This window comes from Octopus bimaculoides, chromosome 4 (assembly GCF_001194135.2).
Source record: "Octopus bimaculoides isolate UCB-OBI-ISO-001 chromosome 4, ASM119413v2, whole genome shotgun sequence".
Taxonomy (NCBI): domain Eukaryota; kingdom Metazoa; phylum Mollusca; class Cephalopoda; order Octopoda; family Octopodidae; genus Octopus; species Octopus bimaculoides.
Genome location: NC_068984.1, coordinates 121,517,066 through 121,534,357, shown reverse-complemented (window position 1 = coordinate 121,534,357; position 17,292 = coordinate 121,517,066). Strand labels below are relative to the sequence as shown.

General features: G+C 35.9%; 2 protein-coding genes across 2 annotated transcripts in view; both read left to right on the top strand.

Annotated features, from left to right (window-relative positions):
* LOC106868121 (FAST kinase domain-containing protein 3, mitochondrial) overlaps positions 1-9,505 on the top strand; it is a 17,964-nt gene extending 8,459 nt beyond the window's left edge. Inside the window, exons 3-7 of the mRNA XM_014913253.2 lie at positions 972-1,097; positions 2,559-2,669; positions 4,508-4,580; positions 5,947-6,061; positions 9,259-9,505. Coding sequence (XP_014768739.1) covers positions 972-1,097; positions 2,559-2,669; positions 4,508-4,580; positions 5,947-6,061; positions 9,259-9,393 — 560 coding nt within the window. The 3' untranslated portion in view covers positions 9,394-9,505. The remainder of the gene's footprint in view (positions 1-971; positions 1,098-2,558; positions 2,670-4,507; positions 4,581-5,946; positions 6,062-9,258) is intronic.
* A 5,767-nt stretch (positions 9,506-15,272) lies between these two features.
* LOC106868122 (eukaryotic translation initiation factor 6) overlaps positions 15,273-17,292 on the top strand; it is a 12,516-nt gene continuing 10,496 nt past the window's right edge. Inside the window, exon 1 of the mRNA XM_014913254.2 lies at positions 15,273-15,535. Coding sequence (XP_014768740.1) covers positions 15,429-15,535 — 107 coding nt within the window. The 5' untranslated portion in view covers positions 15,273-15,428. The remainder of the gene's footprint in view (positions 15,536-17,292) is intronic.

Here is a 17,292-nt window from a genome sequence, read left to right as displayed (position 1 = left end):
TATATATATATATATATATATATATATATATATATATATATATATGATTGTGTATTACTGTCATAGTCATTTTAAGGTATTCTCTAGTGGAATTAGTGAATGCAATTGATCAGCTCATGTTTATTTACTCTGAGGAAACAAATGTTTCCAAAGTCATTTCGGAGTTGTCTCTCTTGCGTTACACATTACTGATGATAGCTAAGAAGCTAGAAAAGTTCTTCATGGCAAATACCGGCCGTGAATACAGTCTTTGTACATGTCAAATGTTTCAGATCTTTGAACTGATCTCTCTATATATATGTGTGTGTGTGTGTGTGTGTATGTTGGGCACACTGAACATATATCATTGAATCATATGAATAAAAGCTGGTACAAGCTTTAGGAGATTCTTAGTCCTGTTACATCTCTCTAAGTGTCTTCCACTATAATCTTAGGTCAGCCAAAACCTTTTGAGTGGATTTGGTAGTCAGAAGCTGAAAGGAACCCATTTATTATATATGTATGTAGTTATATTTGTGTTTGTGTCTCCTTACCTTGACATTTGCTAGACCAGAATAGGTCTCTTGCTGTAGAGGAGTTAAATGGTTACTAACATTTTGGGAGAGGGTAGGGTGAATCTGGAAAGAGATTAAAAATGGTTCACCCTAACAACCCATAATACAAAAGCAATGTGTAGAAATAGCAACTAAATCTCATACCATATCATTTAAAAAAGGAAGATTACATAGAATGATACATGAAAGGACAGCATTGATATGAGTGGAGTGGATCAGGGCTCAGCTGGGGCTAATGAACCACAGTAACATTCCATGATACATGTCTGGAGACAATCTTATTTTCTTATTTTTTTCCTGTCATTTGTTCTCTTCTCCATCTCTTTTTCATTTGTCACATGAATGAACATTTGTTATTGTCTCTATCTTTCAGTTGTTTGTCCTGCAAAGTTTAAATATTTAATTCTCACATTTCAGGTATCACCAGTGAAAAAGTACAGACAATGGTTGGAGAATGGCTCGAGATGCTCCAGTCTGCTTTTCTCTTGGAAACAAAATGCCATAACATACCTCTCAGATTTAAATTACCGTACCAAATAAAATGTAATTTTATAACTTTCATTTAAATTACGTTGTTTCAATATTTGTTTTGAATTAAAATTTGAAGTTAGGTCATGTAAAATATTTAGATATACAAGTGTGGCTGTGTGGTTAAGAAGCTTGCTTCACAACTATGTAGGTTTGAGTTCAGTCCCACTATGCAGCAGCTTGGGTAAGTGCGTTTTACTGTTGCTTTGCATTGACCAAAACCTTGTGAGTGGATTTGGTAGATAGAAATTGGAAGAAGCCCATCATATATATAAGAGGTAGTGCTGAAAATTTCTTGGCTTTAGGTAAAAGAAAATACAGGAGAATATGTTAATTATGATTTTGTCCAACATATTCCCCTCTCTTATTTCAGTGGCCCTTCAGTTTTGTTAAGCCCTGTGAAAATAACCCAGACAGTTGGGCCACTAATCAGGCCTCTGTAGCAACAGTCACTTCCGAATTGGAGAGAAATTTCTTCCCCTTGAGATGTTTCTTCAGTTGTGGAAAGAGATGATAGTCAGAGGGGGCCGAGTAAAGTAGGTGGTCTACCAGTTTGAAACCAAATTTGTGTATTTTCAGTAGAGTTTCATGTGCTGTGTGTGCTGATGCATTGTCCTGCAAAAACAGGACACCACAGCTTAGCTTTCCATGGCATTTCTGCTTCAAAGCTTCATGCATTTCGTCCAACAGCGTTGTAATATTCTGCATTGATGGTGCAACCCTTTGGCATGTATTATATGAGGAGTACTCCGTCTTTGTCCCAAAACACTGAGTCCAGAATCTTTCCTGCTGACTTCTGGGTTTGAAACTTCTTGGAACATGGTGAACTATATAATATATAAATGAAGCTTGAAAGATTGCTTTAAGATACATGACGTATTTTATAAATATGCCTGTTCAAGTGTCATAATAGCATGAAACTATTATATATATATTATGCTATATATTTAGACCAATCATTGTATCAACCAGATTATCAGATGTTATACACCACTGATCACAATGCGCTTTCTCGCATTGTCACAGCTTTCAAATGGTGCCTATATTCTCCCCCTGAATGGAATGGAATGCCAGTTTATTTGCAAGGCTACACATTTACTGTTGAGTGGACTGGAGCAATGTGAAACGAAGTGTTTTGCTCAAGAACACAATGCATCGCCAGTGTGGGAATTGAAACCACAATCTTCCTGATTGCAACATCCAAACTACTAGGCCGTGTGCTTTCACACACGCACGCACACACACATACACACACATATTAGAAAAAAAAAGCAATCTGACAGATAGACTGAAATAGGTTGTATTTGAGAAGTAATGCTGTGAGATTAAGATATATATGTTTTGAATCTGTTTTTCTGCATAAAATAAAACTTTATTCTATAAAAGAAAAAAAAAAAATCAATAAAATTTTCATATTTCCTTGAGGGACAGAAAAATAACAATAAATGTAAGAATTATTTCTTCTTTTTCATTCAGGTATGCCAACTACAGTTCTCCATCGAAAAGTTTTGAAAAATCTCAATCATATCATTGGTCTTGAGAAAATAGAGACTACAAAATTAGCTGTGAAATCAATATACACGATTGGTTTGTATCTCTTTATGTATCAAATTTTAGTCTAATGAAAGTATAATGTCAAAGTGTTAGGGCCGACTGATTGTTTGATTTCTTCAAAATTATAAAGCATAATCTTGCATTGCAACTTGAAATATACTTAACTTATATATATGTACATGTGTGCCATCATCACATGTTTTCCATGCTGGCATGACAGAAGAGTTTAACAGCATCCAACAAGCCAGAGTTCTGTATCAATCTTTAGTGTCTGCTTTGGCATGGTTTCTGTGGTTGGATACCTTTCCTAATGCCAGCCACTTTCTAGATTGTACTTGGTATTTTTTCATAACACCAGCACGAATGAAGTTGTCAAGTAACTTGCAAGGTAGAGAGAAAAGAAACCTCCTCGACTGCTGGGTGGGGTTGTAGTAGAGATAGTGGTGGCTTTATGCCATGTGTTGAGATGCTAAAGTATGATAGAGAAAGATGTACATTTATTTTGCTATAGAAGAAATACATGGTTACCGCATATTATATAAAAGTAGGTGGGAGTAGTTTGAAAGAAGATAAAGGTGTTGGTGATAAGATGTTAGAGAGTACTCTCAAGATATAGAAAGGTGAATATAAGAGAGAATATGGACTGAAGAGCAGGAAGGGTGGATGGATAAGCTCATATGAATGTGATGGTTACTAATGGGGTTAGAAGTTGATGAACACATGCTGTATCCAACCTCAGTACCGCTTCAGGCCTTGCACTAACGTTTATACCAAGTCTTTCCTCTTCAGAATGTTGGCCCTCTAGATTCTCTTCCTGTCCATGTTTTTCCTACAGCTGTTCAAGCGGGATTTTAACTGCATTGATCTGACTGATCTTAGAGGGCCTGAGAAATCCATAGGCATTATCTTTTTATTCAGGCCAATCCAGTACAAGACAAAATTTTTTGTCATTTTCTGTGGCAGCTGTTTCTCATGTCTGAGAAATTCAATTTCTCCTTGATGAAAGAAATATCGGCAGGAAAAAATGCCAAGGGTATGGATGTGTTTATAGTAGATTTCAACTTGTTAGGGAGTGACCTATACGCTGGTGAGCCATCCTCTGAAGTGCATGTAGAATGAGACTGGCAGCATCAGGTGATGAAATTATAACAAACTACCACCGACTTAGTCTTGAGTGGTGCCTTCTTAACCAATCTATCTAATATTGTCCTTCTCCATTATTAATGTTATCTGCAGTCACTTGTTCTGCCATTGAGGTCTTGAAGTGAGGTTGCTTGTGTTCACTTTAGGTTCTTTTTTTCAACCTTACTACTATGTGTAGTCCAAACAGAAGTATTAGATTACGATGACTCAGAGTCCATGCAAGCCTTCCACCATGACAAGGAACCACCATCACCAGATCCCTAATAAAACACTTGTTCATTCTCTATATGTTTTATGCAGTTAGGGCTGCCTGACTGGCTCCCTGTGCAGGTGGCATGTAAAAAGAACCATCTGAACGTGGCTGATGCCAGTGCTGCCTGACTGGCTCCCGTGCCGGAGGAATGTAAAAAGCACCCACTACACTCTTAGAGTGGTTGGCATTAGGAAGAGCATCCAGCTGTTGAAACATTGCCAAATCAGATTGGAGTCTGGTGTGGCCTCCTGGCTTGCCGGTCCCCACTCAAACTGTCCAACCCATGCCAGCATGGAAAACGGACGTTAAACGATGATTATGGACATCAATCACTTTCAACTGCATAACTGATTGCATCCTGTTGGAAATTTCTAAAATGTTTTTTCACAAATAAATGTATTAATTTTATTTTCGTCTCTAAATATATACAATATTTAATTTTCTTAGAATATTAATACTTTTTCTTGTATTTCAGATTTTGAAATCTCACTTGATTCTGAACAACTTCCACTCTCAGTTGGTGCTTCACATCAGAATGTTCATTCAAGGTAACAATTTTGTTTAATTACTTTAGTAGTATTCTAAATTATATGCCATGTTGTTGAACGAGAATGTTAGCATATCTTTTATCTTTCAGTCATTGAAACAAATAAATGAATAGCAGAAAATCCTATTTATGAATGAAATATATAAAATTTGAAAAGGCTTTTGCTTTACATTAGACAGAGCAGATGTAGCCAGGTATCGAGATCTCTCTCAGCACTGGAGGTGACAGGAATTTATCTCCCTGCTAGAGATATAAATATGAGTGCATTTTACACCAGAAGCCAAAATAAGAGTTTCTCTCATGCTATCTACCACAGTATAGTTTGTTCTAACAGAACATCCACGTTTAAATAGGGATGAATATTACCTTTCAGTATTGATACTGCCTCTGTCGCTTATATATATTTTTTAACCATCTCACAACATCAGTGCATGTTCTAGCACTGTTTTTCTATATATCGCTGGTGGAAAATGAGTTGCTGCTACCTCTTGCAGTTGAGCATCCATCATTGACAGGATCAATGAAGGTTGTAATCACATGATTTGGTGGTCTTAGCACTGAAGGTGGCAGGGATTTATCTCCCCACTAGTGATATAAACATGATTGCATTTTGCACCAATAACAAATATGAGAGTTTCTTTCATGGTATCTACTGTGTTATACCACGTGGTATCTACTGTGTTCTAACAGAACATCCATGTCTAAGTGGGGGTAACTATTACCTCTCAATATCATGAAGATATTTTATTTTCCAAAACTAATGAAAAACTTGTTTCTAAACTTCTTTAGCATTTAAGCTGGCCATGTCTGGCCCAAAATATTTTATATGTTTTATGTTCAAACCTGCCAGATTTAACTTCTCACACCTACCCTACATAAACAAACACATTTTTGAAATCTCAAAACTGCAAAGTAATGCATGATTAACTGAAAACAATGTGAGTAAATTGGCATTACATTTCATGGAGCATTCTGAATGCTAAACGGTTAAGGCCAGTTACTTATTAATCCTCCTCTCTCATCCTTTCCAAGCAATAATGGTAGAATTTTAACACATTTAGATCATTCACACATGAGTATTCATATAATTTGAAAATTTTGATGTAAAATGTTATAAATGAATTACAACATTCATTTCGACTCTTCCATGAAAAATATGTCTGGCCATGGAGAAATATTGCCCGACCTGGAGACAGATGAAAGCTGGTGGCAGGAAGGGCATTTAGGTGTAGAAAATCTGCCTTAGTAAAATTTGTCTGACCCATGCATTACATTAATACAACAAAAAAGTAAACATATGTGAAAATAAAAGTGAAAGCATAAGGACAAATAATCAAAGTTATCTATATGAAAATTTACATTTTCAGACTTGCTGTCATTCTTCATCAACCAGAGCATTATTGTGTCAATACAAACATACTACTGGGTGAACAAACAATGAAAGTACGGCATCTTAAACTACTTGGTTACAAAGTTATCAAGGTAAGAAACAAGTGTTTATGTATATATATATATATATATATATATATATATATATATATATATATGTATGTATATATATATTCATCTCCTAAGAAGGGAGATGAATTCAAGGTCATGAAGATGGTTGCTAATGTGATTGTCTTTGTTTCAGTCAGAAGTAAGGGTGACAGATAAAATACCATTATGTATTTTTCCCATTGTGCTAACTATTGTGCCAGCTTCACACCCTAAGTGATTGTAATATGAGTGGACATATCTTTCTCTGTTATATTGTCTAAACAGACATAACATATTTTATGAGCTGAAGAGATCTGTTCTTTCTGATATTGATAATAATGTGGTCGTTCTCCCAGTAATTATCCTCTCTTTCAGACACAGTTTCTTGAATATACTGTTATGTTTCTCTTTCTAATGATAGTAGATGAGATTTGAAAGAGATTTTGTTGCTAATTCTAGCAGGTTTTAATCATTGACTTACATGACTCATTTCATTTTTATTGCTTTACAGGAAAATGACTGAAAAATTACATAAATACAAACAAAATATTAGTTCTAAAATCTCTTTAAGAGATCAGTGCAGTAGTTGTACTGACAAGTAATACTTGTAGCCACTTCAACATGGCTGTCTGTTCAAGCAGACTCTACTGCGATTTTTTAACCCTAAGAGAATATCTCCTCTAGCTGGTTAATGATGCACAGCTTGCCTCTGATAAATCACAGTAGAGTCTGCTCGAACAGGCAGCCATGTTAAAGTGGCTATGAATATTACATTAATATACTAATACCCAAATATGAAAAGGATCCTTCAAAATTATAAAAAGAGATCCGTTTTTCCTCAGATGATCATGGTTTGGAAAATGGATAAGTAAAATAAATAAATAATCAAAATAAATAATTAAGTAATTGAATAAATCTGGTGAAGCTGATTGGAAACCTACAATTAGGTAGGTAGAACCAGCTTTAGTCCTGTGCTGAAATAGCAATGATTGCACTTCCTAAATATAACACTAAAGAGTGGTAATTATGCCTTTGAAAATATAACCAAATAACTAAACTAATTTAACAGCTTCAGAGACACCCTCTCATTAGCTTACAGTCACTAGGCTGAACAACAACAACAAAGATTTTACTAGTTTATACAATAGTAATGAGAACTATATAATAAACTGGTTTAGTGGTTAAAATAGTAGTTTATTGACCCAAACTATAATGTCAGTCAGTGAATGATATTACATTATGCACTATGGGAATGTATATTATTTTCATTGATCAGCTGTTACAACAGAGAAGATAAATTGTTTTTCTGCTTTTTTTAGAAACATGTCCTATTTAATATTGATCAGCCTTCTGTGTAATAGTTCTGGTATCTAAATAGACTGATTGATTTTTTTAAAGCTATTTTGATAACTTTAGTGTTATATGTAGGAAATGCAGTCATGGCCACTTCAGCAAAATACAAATGGTGGATTTACCTTCTTAATTGTATGGTTCCCTCTACTTTAACTGATTATAATTTATTTATTTTCTTTTCTTTATTTATATCACATTCCATCCATGCTAGAAAATCACGGAAAAGGAACTTTTGACAATTTTGAGGGATTCTTTTCAAATTTTGAGTGTTTGGGCAACAGGTTTTCATTTACATAAATGAAATAGTCAAAATCTCTTTCAGATCATATCACATTGAATTGATGGGCATATTTCAGAAACTATGTCTGAAAGACTGGATGGTTACTGTGAGAATGATCATATTTTCAACCTTATCCAAAAGAACTTTATATATCTTGCCATTTCATAATAACAGAGAAACTAATATGAATATGCAATAATAATAATAAGAGCACTCAGAGAGCGCCTACCTCTGCCAAGGCAACACCAATGTCCTCTCAATGATTAGCTGGAGATGATTTTTAAAATGAGAATATCAGAAATAAACTTGACTGCTCTCACAAACGAGAATACTAAAAATGAACCTGACCGCTCTCAAAAATTAAGTGAAAAAAAAAAAAAAAAACGGAAAAATAATCCAGAATCCTTGTCCGGTACCAGATCGATCCCAAAATCTAATCAGTTCGTGCCAGTCACGAAGCCAAATATCCCTGAAAGTTTCATCTGAATCCGTCCAGTAGTTCTTGAGATATCTTGTCCACAGACAAACAAAGAAACAAACACATCCGAAAACAATACCTCCGCTTTCACTAAGGCGGAGATAATAATCCTTCCTCCTATAGGCACAAGGCCTGAAATTTTGGGGGATGGGGAAAGTTGATCACATTGACTTCAGTACTTGACTGGTACTTAATTTATTGACCTCCAAAGTTGACCTCGGTGGCATTTGAACTCAGAATGTAAAGATGGGTGAAATGCTGCTAGGCATTTTGCCCAGCATGCTAATGATTCTGCCAGCTCATAATGATAATAATAATCCTTTCTACTATACACACAAGGCCTGAAACTTTTTGATTAGATTGACTCCTGTTCCAAACTGGTATTTATTTTATCATCTCTGAAAGGATGAAAGGCAAAGTTGACCTTGGCGGAATTTGACCTCAGAACATAAAGCTGGAAGAGATGCTCCTAAGCACTTGTTTTGGCATGCTAATGTGTCTGCCAACTCATCACCTTAACCCTTTAGCATTCAGATTACTCTGTCAAATGTAATGCTTATTTATTCACATTATTTTTAATTAATCATTTATCATCTCGTAGCTTTGAGATTTTGGTGTGATTGTTTATTTTTTGAATGACATTGTAGGATAAATGTGAAAGGCTGGATCTGGCCATTTTGAACACAAAACTGAGAATATTTTGGCTGGAAATAGCTGGTTTAAATACTAAAAGGCTAATAGTAAAAATAGTGATTGATTTCAAATTTTGGCACAGGGCCAGCAGTTTTTGAGAGGTGATAAGGGGCAAGTCAGTTACTTGACTGGTGCTCATTTTATTGACCCTGAAATGATGGAAGGCAAAGTCAACCTTGACAGAATTTGAACTTAGAAAGCAAAAATGGACAAAATGCTGCTCATCAACTTAATATTAATATATTTATTTATTTATTATATTATCTCTAATTCCGAGTTACATAGGCAGAGAAATTGTGGTCTTCATGCTCTTTCTAAAAACCTTGACTCTGAATTAACTGAAAACAGAAACTGAAATTGCAGTTTTATTGATTTTTATTTCTTTTTCTACTCTAGGTCCATTATGCCATGTTACAATACTCCAAATTTCGGCAGCTGAAATATTTGCACACTTTACTGCAACCCTACATCAACAGAGATGTATTCAGCCATCTTGAAACACAACCATCTCAGGAAAATACCTCTTCTTGATCAAAAGCATCTGTGAATTATTTCATTTTTCTTTCTATTGTAGATTAAAATCATTGCGGTGTTAAAAACAATATTTTAACTGTTGCCAGTAAATTATTATATTCTTGTCAAATCGGTGTCTTTTTTAATTTTATTTTTATTTCTCTTTTGAAAAATCATTTGTTGTTTTACATTCATTTTTCAGATGGGATGATTTTTACTAATATAGTTATTTGCATATTGCTGTGCAATTTCTACAGCTTCACAGTTATTATTATTATTTTTGACATTAATTTTATGAATTAAATGTCTCTATAAAGTTATTGTTATGAAACATAAACCACTCACTAGTGCACTTAATGTTATAGTTTAATAATTTAACAATAGTAAGAATTATTGGAATTTTGTAGTTTGACAATAGGCAAGTTTTCAAAGACTATTTTAAAGATTTTTGCTTTTGCAACAATCAATGAGAAAAAAAGAATTGAAGAAATATTGTCAAAGAAGACTGATTTTATTAAATGCTAGTATATCATCATCATCATCATAATTTAACGTCTGTTTTCCATACTGGCATGGGTTGGACATGGGTTGTAATTATAATTATTTCAAATCAGGGTTGTAATTATAATTATTTTCACTCCTAATTCTTTGAAATATATCTGCAATAAATATACAGGTCATATTAGGAACATTATTATATTAATGTTATAGATACTTTCAATCTATAACTATATGTTTATTGATTGTTCAATAAATGCAATTGTGGCAGTATTTAATTAAAATAGCCATCTATGTATCATAACTAATGTATGCATACTGGTGATAGGCCTGTTGCTGCAGTATTTGCTCTGAGATAACATCTCTTATGGACTTGCAGTGTTAAAAACAATAAATAACAGAGATGAAATTTGTCCCAAAATTTAATCCAGATTCATTTGTGGCCCTTTTGGGGGCTTTTTCAGTGGCATGTACTCGTAGCTAGCTACATACTTGGATAAGAATTTGTCATCTCTGATATAGGAAAAAGTGAGTAAAACATTCACTGATATTGCAAATAGCTACCCCGCTGATTAAAAATCCACTGTAAGCAACTGAGGCAGTATTTAATTAGAATAGCCATCTATGTTTCATACTTAATGTATAAACACTATACAGAGTTACCCAACCGATAATAAGAGACATTATCTCAGGACAAATACTGTAGTAACTAGTCTGTTGATAATGTGTATACATTAAGTATGATACACTGATAACTGTTTTAATATATTGATAGCTATTAAATTTGAATCAGTTTGAAACTATCTCTAACAATTCTCAAGCTTGATTTGGATATAACTTTGGTTTTTAATTGGTTTGGTTTGAGGGAAAGGGCTGTGCTTATGACCTTCACTAGCTACCTAAGACCAGTGAGATTGATATCATTAACATCCTAGTTAAATGATTACAAGCGAGAAATCTACAGGTCTGGTATTCTGGAGAAGAAGGGCTGGGTATAAGGGTAGTAATGAACATAATATGGAGAGAGACAAGTGAGTCACAATTGCTTAAGTGGCAGTGGTATGTGACCAGCTAGCTCTGAAGAGCAGAAGGACCATAGAATAGCAATGTCTGTAGGCCAAAGGTTGAAGTGTATTTGTGAGCGGCATCATGCTTGTCAGTGAAGATACATTCTTGGATGTCTGTATCTGTAGCAGCAGCAACATACCAGATATGGGAGAAGTACTCCATTGTAGTCAACCACCTCCACCGAGTTTTGTAGACTTCAAACAGAGTTACTAAAATATTTGTGCTGGTTATTATTCAGATGCAGGAAAATAATGATTCAATATTATTTAATTGTAAATAGCATAAATGTTTAGGCTTTAACATTGTTGAATGACTTAAAAAAAAAAACTGTAGCAAAAACCATTAGTAAGTAGGAAGGCAGACAAATCACAAGTCACTTCGGGTAGATGGCTCTGCTCAGTCTGTGGAAAAGGTGTAGGTAGTAACTCTGTAAGATAAACTCAGTGTAAGCTTTGGACACATAAAAGGTGCAGCAATATCAGAGGAAGGTTAACAGGGAAAATAGCCTTTGTGTGTGGTAGGTGTACAGGTACAATAAACACCATAAATGTACAGAATACACACTCCATCAACTGCCATGGGGGTAAGCTAGAGGCAGTAGATAGCTTCTGTTACCTAGGTGACCAAGTCAGTAGCGGAGGTGGTTACTCTGAGAGCATAACTGTCAGAATAAGATTAGGCTGGGTAAAGTTTAGAGAGTTCCTGCATCTGCTGGCAACAAAGGGCCTCTCTTTCAGAGTGAAAGTCAGATTGTATGTTGCCTGTGTACATGGCAGTGAAACATGGGCTGTGATAGCCAAGGACATGTGTAGGCTTAAAAGAAATGAAGCCAGTATGCTTTGCTGGATGTGCATGTTTGACAGAGCGTAAGCATCTTGAGAGAAAAGTTAGGCATCAGATGTGGTGTGCAAGAGAGACAAATGTGCTGGTATGATCTTGTGATGTGTATGAATGAGGACAGCTGTGTAAAGAAGTGCTGATCCCTAACTGTGGTAGAGGTAGACTCAGGAAAACATGGGATAAGGTAGGGAAACATGATCTTTGAACTTTGGGTCTCACAGAGACAATGACTAATGACAGAGCTTTGGTGATATGCTGTGCTTGAGAAGACCCATCAAGCCAAGTGAAATCACAGTCGTGTCTGATGCTGGTGTCACGTAACCAACACCTGTGTAGGTGGCACGTAAAAAGCACCTTTCAAGCATTGAAGCTCATGGAAGCAAAGTGGTTGAGCTCCTTTCAAATATTAGGCCTCACAGAGGCAATGACTGAGACCTTTGGCATTATGTTGTGCTTGAGAAGAAGCTCCATTAAGCCAAGTAAAATCACAGTTGTGGTGGATACCAGTGTCGCACAAATGGCACCTGTGCTGATGGCATGTAAAAGCACCGTTTGAGCGTTGGGCCTCATGGAGGCAAGGACTGAGACCATTTAGCATTATGCCAGGCTTTGAGTATTGGGCTTCACGGAGGCAATGATTGAGTGAAGAAGACCCATCAAGCCAAGTAAAACTGCAGTTGTGACAGATACCAGTGTCCTGCAAATGGCACCTGTGCCAGTGGAATGTAAAAGCACTCATTACACTCTCAGAGTGGTTGGCATTAGGAAGGGCACCCGACCATAGAAACCATGCCAAAACAGACTGGAATCTGGTGCAGCATTCTAGCAGCTTGCCAGCCCTGGTCAAACTGTCCAACCCATGCCGGCATAGATAACGGACGTTAAATGATGATGATGATGAAATAATCAACTATTTTTAACAGAATAGTCTCATTTATATAGTATGACGTCTTTCGCATGATTGAAATATAATTAAGTATTTACACAAAGATAGTATGAGTATCTACTCATATCTAGTTGCCATGCAAAACCTTATTGCTCATAACTCCATTCTTAAACAACCTCAAGTATTTATATGTTGGACTTTGATATGTCAACTGGTCTTGAAGTTCAACAAGGTTTCTTATAAATAGTATCTTGACCTACTAGAAATAGCATCCAGATTTCCTTGAAATTACATTTTACCATTTTAAATCAAGGAAGGATCATAAGACACCTAAATGGTTGAGGTGTTAGAGCATGTATAGATTGTTTTGTGGTAATTGTACTGGTTCTCTACACACTGAGTTTAGGTATTGCTGAAGTTAACTTTGCCTTTCACCCTTTCAAGACCAATAAATAAAGAACTAACTTCCTACAGGGATCATTCTCTTCTTTCCTTCACTCTTTCTGTTTGCCTATCTTTTTCTCTTCTGGAAGAAATCAGCTGTTGTCAAGTCTAGAGAAAGATGGGCTCCTCTCAGTCTAAGAATGTCCAAGATATGCTATATGCCATGATAATGCCCCTGTGACTCCATCAAGGAGTTGAGAGAACTCAAGGCAAGGAAAGGCATAAGATGATAAAGTACGACACATACATACATACATACATTTACAATGCCAGCTGCAAAAAAGACTGTCCTGAAATAAAAATCCCACTCATAAACACCAACTCAAGGAATACTGGTAGAATATTCCCATCAAAACTTCTATCAAATGTAAACATAACAGGCTGGATATTGTTGTTTGGGACAGAGGGGCAAAGATATGTACTATCATAGAGGTCAGCTGCCTTGCAGATTAAATATCTCTTTGAAAATCAAAGAAAAAGAGGATGTCCATGGATAACTGCTTCGAAACCTCCAGCTTCTATATCCAGACTATGAATTCATATTCATACCAATAATAATTGGAGCACTAGATTTTGTTAGTAAATGCTTAAAGGAGAATCTGGATAAACTGGAATTTTCAGAAAGAGAACTCGACCGACTAATTTGTATATTACAAATGCAATCTGTGAGTGGAACAGTAAAAGTATGGAAGACTTTTCTCACGTTCCAAACGTGAATTCGTCTGTGTTAACTACATCCCAAAGATGGATCCTTGTATCTTTGTTGGAAACTGGCTCCCTCCTCAGTGGAAGATTTATTTATAATAATTAAAAAATAGAAGAGACATACATACATATATACAGGAGCTTCATCATGGTCAGTCGATATGCTGGAAATAGCATCTGAATCTCCTTTAATTCACACCCTACCATTTAAGTTAAACAATGTTACCCAAGGTAATTACTAACATACAAAAAAAACAGGATGGCCACAACTGGAATCTTTTCATCATAGGTCTGTTCAATAAAGGTGGTCAACAATAACAAACTTTATTTAGAGCCAATGGTGGCTGGCTGCTTTGTGGTCATATGACCTGCTAGAAATAGCAGCCAAATTTCCCTCCATTCACATATTTCTGCCTTAAATAAGGAAGGAGACATGACGATGTAGTCTCACCTGTATGTGTATGTGGGACTACATCGTCATGCGTGCGTGTGTGCACGTGTACACGTAATATATTCTTTTCTACTCTAGACACAAGGCTCAAAATTTTGGGGGAGAGGGTCAGTCAATTAGATTGACCCCAGTATGCAACTGGTACTTAATTTATCGACCCCGAAAGGATGAAAGACAGAGTCGACCTCAGCGGAATTTGAACTCAGAACGTAAAGACAGACGAAATACCGCTAAGCATTTCACCTAGTATGCTAACGTTTCTGCCAGCTCGCCACCTTGTAAACAATATATTATTTACTACTCTAGGCACAAGACCTGAAATTTGGGGGGAGGAGGCCAGTCGATTAGATCGACTCCAGTACGCAACTGGTACTTAATTTATCGACCCCGAAAGGATGAAAAGCAAAGTCGACCTCGGCGGAATTTGAACTCAGAACGTAAAGGCAGATGAAATACCGCTATGCATTTCGCCCGGCGCGCTAACGTTTCTTATTTCTTTATTGCCCACAAGGGGCTAAACACAGAGGGGACAAACAAGGATAGACAAACGGATTAAGTCGATTACATCGATCCCAGTACGTAACTGGTACTTAATTTATCGACCCCGAAAGGATGAAAGGCAGTCGACCTCGTCGGAATTTGAACTCGGAACGTAACGGCAGACGAAATGCCGCTAAGCATTTCGCCCGGCGTGCTAACGTTTCTGCCAGCTCGCCGCCTTGTATGCGTAATATATTGCATGAACAAGGGCGGTGTTGTGCAATTGGAATTATGTAATCGAAGATACTTCAAGAAATAACCGGTAACTAATGTTAATTTGGCAAGACAATTTGCCATTACATTCAGTAAACTAATGTCATTACTAAAATGACATTAGTTTACTGAATCTTATGAAATCTGTTGGGTTCTAAATGCTTGGGAAATACAAATAAACTATTTATGGAAAATGATGAAACGAAAATACTTTTGATCTGTTTTCTGAATTATCCGCCCTTAGTTACTGTTGTCAACCGCTAGATAGCTTCGATGTGACGTAGAACGCATATTGTGCAACATGCTGGTGGAAATGTGAACTAGGTGCCATCGAGGTAAAGAAAGAATTTGTTGTCAAAGCATAACAATTGAAGATCTTGTTGACTGCGCCTTGTTATACTGCTAAGGATGGCTGTTCGTATCCAGTTTGAAGGAAGTAACGAAGTTGGGGTGTTTTCCAAATTAACGAATTCTTACTGCCTAGTTGCTATTGGAGGATCTGAGAATTTTTATAGGTAAGTCGAAATGATGGTCGTTTTATCTTTAATTTTGTATATAATAATCAAGTATATGATGGCGGAAATCATTTTAATCTTTTCATATCTATATTTTTGCCCTCTATGAATCTTTTTCATTAATGTATAATAATAAAAAAAAAAGAAATCTATTTTTATTAATAAACCAGTTCGTAGTCTTCTGCAGACCATGCTTTATTGTTACAGGATGCTAAATCAACTTCCACGATGAAATATACATTCAAGTATAGCACTAACATATAATACCATTCCACGCGTTATGTGAGAACAGAGGTTTTGTGTGTCTAATTTATTGGACAGTGACTAGAGGTGGTTGTAAAACCACTGCAAAAGTTTTCACGTGTACCCTAACCCTAAACACACGCGGGTTAGGGTTAGGATCGACCACTCACGACTAGCTAGCGCGGACGCGCGACTGCGCGTTCGGGTCCGCGCTGCTTTAGTAGTACCACACGCTGGAGGTCTGTAACTTTAATTCAGATGTCATGTAGTACTTAATATTAACGATATTAATTAAAACATTTTTCTAAATTGTGCAACGATTAAAGCGATACATTTATTAAGTTCATTACTCGCCCCTCTACCTGATACTATTATTAAACCAATTGTCGATGCTTTATTTAAACTGGTTGCAAAGCAGACTGTCTAAATCTTAAATTAAGACGAAAAACGAAACGTATTGGTTGTAATTTACCCAAAAACCAAAGCTCGAACAACACACAACGACAGCTATTTAATTTTTTTATCGCCAGGTATTTTCGGAAACTTTGCTATTGCACAATCATTTGCCATATATATGATTTGTCACCCACGTGGCCTCTGATAACGCATTATTTATTATTATCTATCTACACCGGCAACATTTAGTGTTGTCATTGAGTTGGGAGGAACAAGTAGGAAGCCGACTACAATCAGAGGCGTGCAGCTTCACTGTTTCCAGCTCGTCTCATCATCTTTTGCGGTTGATAACATAACCTATCGTATATTGTAATTGATTCCCTTCGAATACACTTACTTTGAAAGCAAAATCATTCAATTTTGACTCTATTTACTCTTTTTTAATTTCTTTAAGCAATCCGTATACATTTCAGTCCCTTATTTCATTCGGAATAAATCTAAGGCTTTTACTTCTGTAGAAGTGTTTGGATCTTCTGATGGTGTTATTTCAGATTAATTCCTGTTACTTGATAATTAGCTTTTGGCATACGTACGCAAGTGTGACCCCCTGTTTCGTCATAACTTCTAGAAAAATGGATATTTTTAAATGAAATTTTCTACAAATACGCTTCAGATCGTATAGATTACTATTATATTGGAATTTGTCGTGAAAAAAAAAATTTTTTTTGAAGATGGAGGAAGGAGTTTTGGAAAATTCACACGAGTTGGTTTTGTTTCCTCATAACATTCTGAAAAATGGATATTTGTCAATGAAATTTTCACTATATACCCTTCAGGTGGTGTAGATTACGATTATGTCGGAATTTAATATGAAAAAGAAAGAAAAAAAAATGGTGGGCTCGCACACATTCCATACTGACATGCATCACAGAATGAAACTTGAAATTTCGAAAAAATGTGTGGTCTATGTCAGTATGTATGTGTGCGAGCCCTCCAATTTTTTAATTTTTTTTTTTCATATTAAATTTCGATATAATCGTGGCCTACACCATCTGAAAAGTATTTGTTGAAAATTTCATATGCATTTTCCTGAAAGTTATGATGAAACGAAACCAACT